This window comes from Bubalus bubalis, chromosome 2, assembly GCF_019923935.1.
Source record: "Bubalus bubalis isolate 160015118507 breed Murrah chromosome 2, NDDB_SH_1, whole genome shotgun sequence".
NCBI classification, from domain to species: domain Eukaryota; kingdom Metazoa; phylum Chordata; class Mammalia; order Artiodactyla; family Bovidae; genus Bubalus; species Bubalus bubalis.
Genome location: NC_059158.1, coordinates 78786624 through 78794387, shown reverse-complemented (window position 1 = coordinate 78794387; position 7764 = coordinate 78786624). Strand labels below are relative to the sequence as shown.

General features: G+C 36.5%; 2 protein-coding genes across 3 annotated transcripts in view; both read left to right on the top strand.

Moving 5' to 3' along the window:
- The first annotated feature begins 90 nt into the window (after positions 1-90).
- The window catches only part of LOC102393823 (kelch-like protein 23), a 49577-nt gene continuing 41903 nt past the window's right edge, over positions 91-7764 (top strand). The window contains exons 1-3 of one of the 2 annotated variants that reach the window (XR_006547498.2): positions 91-228; positions 737-770; positions 1809-1979. Coding sequence is in view for 1 of the 2 variants with exons in the window: in XM_025275330.3 (XP_025131115.2) it covers positions 1943-1979 (37 nt within the window). In the remaining variant the exon portion in view is untranslated. Of the gene's footprint in view, positions 229-736; positions 771-1808; positions 1980-7764 lie in introns of those variants that run through there. The other variant, XM_025275330.3, reaches the window with a different exon arrangement.
- Positions 1842-4882, top strand: PHOSPHO2 (phosphatase, orphan 2). The gene is made up of 2 exons (XM_025275360.3): positions 1842-1979; positions 4119-4882. The coding sequence occupies exon 2, from the start codon at positions 4146-4148 to the stop codon at positions 4869-4871; it is 726 nt and encodes a 241-aa protein (XP_025131145.2). The 5' UTR covers positions 1842-1979; positions 4119-4145; the 3' UTR covers positions 4872-4882.

Sequence of the window (7764 nt, the reverse complement as noted above, 5' to 3'; positions counted from 1 at the left end):
CGGGTGTACCAGTCAAGCGGCCCTCTTTTTCAGGCACCCGGACGAGGCTGAGGACAGAGTACGCGGGAGCGGCGCCGAGTCTAGCATGGCTGCGGATCCCTGGCCTGGGTCAGTGAGAAGTCCTGGGGACCCGGCCGCGCTCGGCCTGGTGCTCCCATCGTCATCCTACTCCGCGGGAAACGACACCAAACTAGGTTCCAGCCCCTGTTTTCGGGAAGTACCGGGCAGGTGTGTGGGAGAACGAGGCCTGCGCTTGACATGTGTGGCCCCCGGATCTTATCGCGGGAGTAAGGGCAAAGCCCCGCTCCATTAACTGTGAATACTCAAGAATTAATTGACAGAAAATCTATTTTTAAATACTTTGGTTTCTAAGGCATGGTCCGGGCTAGATTGGGCGTAATTGCTTTTGTTTTTTTAATCGGAATGTTAAAACTTGGATTGAAATATTCATGTTAGGACATGTAAGAAATCTTTAATCGCTCGGTAAATACAGTATACTAAATTGAATGTATTTGGAGGACTAGTCAGACCTCTAAGGATACAGAAACTGTTAAGAGTGGATACAGACTTGATTTCAAAAGATCCTTTCCTAACAAATCGAGGTACAAATGATTACAAGCTAGTTGGTTAGGACACATACACATTAGGCATCAAATTGGAGTTGCTCAATTTGGTAAGGGAGGTAAGATTTTTAGTCACTAAAGTTCTAACACATAGTTCTGCTATTTTTCTTCAGGTTTTCTATCAGATGATCCATCGTAATAATGCTGGTAAGTATGAAAGGATTAATAAAAATACTTGTTGACAAATATAGTTTTGCACATATAACATTGGTGGGTTTTTGGAAGCATAGTTTTAAAAAAGTCAGAAACTGGCAAGAGAGAGATTTTACTCTGCTTGCATGCTAACAACTTAGCCTGCCACAGTTTTGTAGAAGATGCAGCCCCCTGGATAGGTGATGAATTACAGCAGTAGCCAGAATATCAGTAATTTTGCCCCAGTTGCCATAGGATGCACGCCTTTCAAAACTGTTCGCTGTACATAACATTTTTGAGACAACAGTCCAGAGCAAAGGGCAGTGAGCACCTTGCTTACAAGATATGCAGAACCATTAGAGACCCAAGGAGATTACCTCTCAACAAAAATTCTGTGGCATTTTAACTAAATTGGTTACAAAAAGTATTGAATCTTACAAGATTTGGTGTCAGTAATTTGCCAGTTTGGCATAATGTTCAGTTATGATTTGACTTAATAGCACTTGGTTCTAACTAGTCCATGGATCTTTACAGCCAAGTGTGTCTAAAATTATTTACCCCCTATGACCTCCACTCCTTTTTTTCCCTCTTTATTGTGAAATAAAGAAGGTAGCATATGCACTTTGAAACAGAGCTTAAATTATTCCGGGGGGTGGGGGGGGACACTGTTATTACAAAATAAGTGTAGAAACTGCAGTTGATGCTACCACTGTATACAGATATTTCTTTTTTAAAAACAAAAATGAGATTATACTGTAAACACTCTTTTGTGACTTGTTTAATTTGAACATCTTAACCTTTTACTACTGAAATAAATGTTCTGTTATGTGACTATCATGTGCACATCTTATTTAAGCAGTTTCCTATTCTTGTATGTAGTTTCTAGTTTTCATTATTGGAACTTATATTCACATAATATTCCTTGTTTTGTATTTAAACTTTTTGTTTAAACAAAATTTTATTTCTCCCATTGCCAGTAGGTAATTTTCTGATGTAAAAGAAAGCATATTAGAAAACATAAATTTTAAAATGTCTTAAATACTTTTATTTTAGAATTTAAGAAGTCTTCATTCCCTTGCTCCAAACCAGAAGACTTTTCCCCCTGCATATAGCGTAGGAGTAATGCTGGTTAGAAACTGGCTGGTGTTTAAAGCTGAAGATAGTCATGACTATTTAACCTAAGCTATATGCTGAAGGAAGATTGTCTTGGAAATACTAAATTGGGTAAGTATTTTTTTAAAAAAAGGTTTGTGTTGAGTGGTGGGGAAAAAAACTAATAGAAAAAGATCTGAAATTAGGAAAAGTACCGTTGATAAAAATTAATAGTTAGCAGTGAAACTGAGTTAACACAGTTGGAACTTCGTTAACTTCAGGTTTATGATACATCTTACTTGGAGGTTAATATTGCAGGGATTTTAGTAACTTGTGGCTGATTAAATCTAGGCTTGAAACACTTTTCAACCCACGGTGAGTTACATTTGCAAAAATTTTTTAAATTATGTATAAATTCAGAATGCCTAAAAAGCATTTTAATTTAAAATGTGCTTAGGTGCAGTTCTAATGGGATTGTCAACTGTGCTTTATTGTTATTTATTATATTGTTTCTAGGGAAAGTGAATTCTGCACTTAAATCTCTGAAAGCCAATCAGAGACCCCTGGATAGACATTTAGAGATTCAAGGATCCAGACTATCAGAATATTTTATGCCATCTAAAGGCATACAACAGGAGATACAACCTCTAGTTAGTTATTCTCCAGATATTCTAAATTGAGAGACCAAAAATGCTTACTTGTATATGAGTCATGAGCTCTAGTCTCAGTTTCAACTACTGGATATCTATCATTATAAACCAGAGAAAACATATAGATATGATTATGTGTGGCTCAGATGGTAAAGAATGTGCCTGCAGTGTGGGAGACCAGGGTTTGATCCCTGGGTTGGGAAGATCCCCTGGAGAAGGAAATGGCAAACCACTCCAGTATTCTTGCCTGGAAAATCCCTTGGCCTGAGGAGCCTGGCAGGCTACAGCCCATGGGGTTGCAAAGAGTCAGACACAACTGAGCAACTTTACTTCACTCACATGTAGATGTGAGTTAAATGAGATGGTGAGATTGTGAGGTTTTTAGTCCAATGTCTTAGTCCAGATAGCTCAAAAAATATCAGTTACTCTTTATAAAAAAAATTTTTTGTTTGTTTACAGACATTAATTGCAGCTTTTCCTGAGAATTCTGTATAATTACCTTTTTTACATGATGATATTCATTCACACCATCTATGACCAGTTTATTCTTTCCTTTTCTTTTGAAATTTACAGCTAATGATCTTCATTATCTTTTAATGAAAACAGAGACTTGAGTAATTGTCATATCAAAAGCAGTGTGATTGCTCATGTATATCCAGATTATTTGGCACTCCAGAGTTAAACTATCTAGAGGAAATATAAATAAATGTGGTTTTGTTAACACATGTTATTTCTAGTCTGGGAGAATTTAATCCACTTCCAGTTCACGTAATTTGAGAATTTCAGGTACAGCATCAAGCAACCATTTGATTAAAATTGGCAATGATTTAAAGCTAAAAACCTTTTTAGAAAATTTATTTAAGGTTTACAAGATTTCACATTATGTTAAATGTGGTCAGAATTTTGGTTAGTTCACAGAGAATCTGTATTGTACATGACCTATTATTTAGTATGAAGATTACTGTAAATATTTTAAACTAATAAGTTTGTGATCAATAATTTAAAGGCAATAAGAATGATTGGCCTACATTTTTCTTATCTAATTTTACAACTTTTCTGAATTAAACTTTAAGGGAATAATTGTTTAATTTCTTCTCTTGTTGAATTGCTCTATAGTTTAGTTCTGAGTGCTCAAAGAATCACTTCCTCAGGAACACAATAATATCATGAGTATCCTTTTTAGATATTCTGTTTCCCATTAACATACTCAGATATAAACTTTGTTTCTTAGGAAAAGGTGCTTAAATAGTGGGTCTTAACAGTGCTTGGTCTTTTTAATTTGTTTATATTCATCCTTTGTTTTTTAGCAGATCAAGAGTTGTTAAATAGGTAACTATAGCTAGGTTGGGCTTCCCTGGTGGCTCAGATGGTAAGGAATCTGCCTGCAAAGTGAGAGACCCAGGTTCCATCCCAGGCAGGAAGATCCCCTGGAGGAGGACATGGCTACCCACTCCAGGGTTCTTGCCTGGAGAATTCCATGGACAGAGGAGCCTGGCGGGCTACAGTCCATGAAGTTGCAAAGAGTCAGACACGACTGAGTGACTAATACTCTCACACTTCATCTCATAGCTAGATACATAAAACAACATATGTTTAGGAAATAATATTTCTTCTTTTCCAGGGTAACCCAAATCTGTTTCTGGGAACCATGAAAATTTTGTTGGTTTTTGACTTTGACAATACAATCATAGATGATAATAGTGACACCTGGATTGTACAATGTGCTCCAGAGAAAAAGATTCCTCTTGAACTGCAAGATTCTTACAAAAAGGGATTTTGGACAGAATTTATGGGCAGAGTCTTTAAGTATTTGGGAGATGAAGGTGTAAGAGAAGATGAAATGAAGAGAGCAATGATATCAATGCCTTTCACTCCAGGGATGGTGGAACTTTTAAACTTTATAAGAAAGAACAAGAATAAATTTGACTGCATCATTATTTCAGATTCAAATTCAGTCTTCATAGATTGGGTTTTAGAAGCTACCAATTTTCATGATGTGTTTGATAAAGTGTTTACAAATCCAGCAGCATTTGATAGCAATGGTCACCTCACTGTGGAAAAACATCACACTCATTCTTGCACTCAGTGCCCCCAAAACCTTTGCAAAAATGTAGTTTTGGTAGAATTTGTAGGTGAACAGTTACAACAAGGAGTGAATTATACACGAATTGTTTATATAGGTGACGGAGGAAATGATGTCTGTCCAGTAACTTTTTTAAAGAAGAACGATATTGCTATGCCACGGAAGGGATATGCTTTACAGAAAACTCTTTATAGGATGTGTCAAAACCTTGAGCCTATGGAATCTTCTGTTGTATCTTGGTCTTCAGGTGTTGAAATAATTTCTTATTTACAATTTCTAATAAAGGAATAATTTGCCAACAATTGAAATGTGTATCAGTTAAGATTAGATACAGCAGCATAAAACTCCAAATAAGGCTTTAAAAAAAGAGAAAAAGTTTTTCCTCTCACTTAAAAGAATTTCAGAGTGTAGTATCTCAAAATCTGTTTGCTCTACCAACCTCAGCACTTGGCTTCCAACTCATGATCCAAGATTGCTGTTCAAACTCCATCTGTCACATCAACCTTCTGGCCAGCAAGGAGGATAGTGAGAGAGAAAGTTGCAACCTCATTTAAATTTCATTGGCCAAAACTTACAATACCTAACTACAAGGAAGGATGAAAAATGTAGCTTTTATTCGAGATGGTCATATGCCTAGGAAAAATTGGGGGAAAATGGAGTACAAAATTGAGGTAAGTGCAACTAGTGGTTTCTACCAAAGATGGTTAATAGAAAGATTGTATTCTTAAATTTATTCCCAGAGAGAATAGTCTGAGTTTCACTTAGGTATTTATTTCCAAAGCATATCTTAGCAGTTACAGATCTTAAAAATATAACCTAATTCTTAATTCATATAAGAATTCACTAGTTCCAAATCAATACATTTTAGAGATAAGAATTCAGTATCTTGCCCCAGATCAATTTCACAATTTCCTTTTGAAATGAAATACAGATGAATGTTCTTCAAATATTTAATTTTTTTTAACTTTAACTTCGTATATTTGGAATACAAATGAACAAGGGAAATTCACACAATTGATAAATGATAAGTAATATGCTTTGGGTGTAGGAGATAACTGCAAATCCCACTTCTCAGAAAACTTTGAACAATGCATTTTATAAAAAGAAAAAAATTACTACAAATAAAATGATTACCAAAATGGAGAACTAACAGTTTATGTAAAGGATAAACCCTCTGAAACAAAATCACTCATGCTAAAACTGTTGCTGAACATTAGAAGTTCAAATGATACTAACTTTCTAAATCTTTGAAAGGCCAGATATTTTAAATTTAAATCATCATCACAGACTATAACTCCAGAATGCTGATTTAATCAGTATGTTATTACTGTTTGGCAGTTAAGTATTGAGTGATGTAATACATAATTTGTAGGAATATTCAGCATTTAAGAAACTGTTTCATTTAGGGATATTAGCAAAATGTCAACTGACCTAGAAAGTTTTGTAGTACCATGATAATTCTAGGTTCACATGTTATAGGCATAAATATTCATTATATAATAATACTAGGATTTTATTTTCCATATGGAAAGCTCCAGAAATAAAAATGTTCAATGTACTTTTATGGGAAAAAATTGGTACTCTTATTTTTTTCCAAGTTGAGAAAGTAAACTTTGTCTTGCTTTAAATTAATAGGTTAGATTATGTTGAAACACTGTTATAAATTGGGATTTCTCTACAAGTTGAAGCCAGTAACATGATAAATTATAGATGTTAAAAAAAAAAAAAAAAGACTTTCTTCTATAGTTGTTGTAGATCAAGTAATTTGGGCCAGATCTTCTACAGATTGCATCTGGAAAGCTGATAGCTGAACAGATTTTTTAAATATCTGCTTAAAGACATGAGAGAGCTGATGATGATAAACAATTACTAAGGAACCCCAAAAACTTAGGTAGTGAGCTGCTTTGAGCTGCTTTTACCTGAAAGGGCTGGGCATTCTCTGAATGGCATCTGAGATACTGAGTGGCTATCTTGACAATCTTAATGGGACTGGGGCAAGAGGTACTGAAGTATGAGGCCTGCACTGATAAACCCTTGCTCTTTGAATAATGATCCCAAAAGGCTGCCCATGATGTGTAACAGTGACCTGCTTGCTTCTTACTTAACATGTAAGCAGGGCTTCAAAGGGTAGGCAGTTCACTTCTGAATACTCTCAATCCCTGAAATTGGCCTGAAGTTATCTACCATTTTTAGAGTTCCCAGATGCTTGGCTAAAGCAAATTTGAACTGTCTTACGAGGAAGTTACTATCGTTAGTATGGTGAGCAATCTTATCAGGTAACCCCCCATAATCTCTATAAGCTGGTCTTGGCTCTGTGTGTGTGGAGAAGGTCTATCACCTTCTAATCAATGCATTACCACAAAGATGATGGGATATATTACTAATGTGTCTATCATTGTATCAGATTCTTACGCTGATCTTCTTAAGAAACTCTCTCCCTTGGTGGTTTTGAAGAAGCAAGCTGCCATGTTGTGAGCTGGCCTTCCAAGAGGGCCACGTGGCAAACAACTGAGGGTGGCCTCTAGCTAATAACAAGAAGTAGGTCCTGGGTCCAAAAGTCTGCAGAGAACTGAGTACTGCAACCATGTGAGTCTGGATAGTGGAACCTCAGCTGAGATCACAGCTCAGGCTAACAGCTTGATTTAGCCTTGTAAGAAAGACCCTGAAACAGGCTCTTTTGAGCTATGCTTGGACTCCTGATCTACAGAATATTGTTCAGTTGCTAAGTTGTGTCTGACTCTTTGTGACTCCATGGACCACAGCATGCCAGACTTCCCTGTCCACCATCTCCCAGAGTTTGCTTAGGCTTGTGTCCGTTGAGTTGGTGATGCCATCCAAACATCTTATCCTCTGTCATCCCCATCTCCTGCCTTCGATTTTTCCCAGCATCAGGGTCTTTTCCAATGAGTCAGCTCTTCACATTAGGTGGCAAAAGTATTGGAGCTTCAACTTCAGCATCAGTCCTTCCAATGAATATTCAGGGTTAATTTCCTTTAGGATTGACAGGTTTGAGCCCCTTGCTGTCCAAGGGACTCTCAAGAGTCTTCTCTAGCACTACAATTCAAAAGCATCAACTCTTTAGTGCTCAGCCTTCTTTATGGTCTGACTCTCACATCAATACATGACTGTTGTCTTTGCTTTTTAATACACTGTCTAGGTTTGTCATAGCCTTCCTTTCAAGGAG

What these genes read in the sequence shown, in the direction of transcription:
- PHOSPHO2 (XM_025275360.3), top strand. Translation starts at nt 4,146, where the DNA reads ATGAAAATTTTGTTGGTTTTTGACTTTGACAATACAATCATAGATGAT.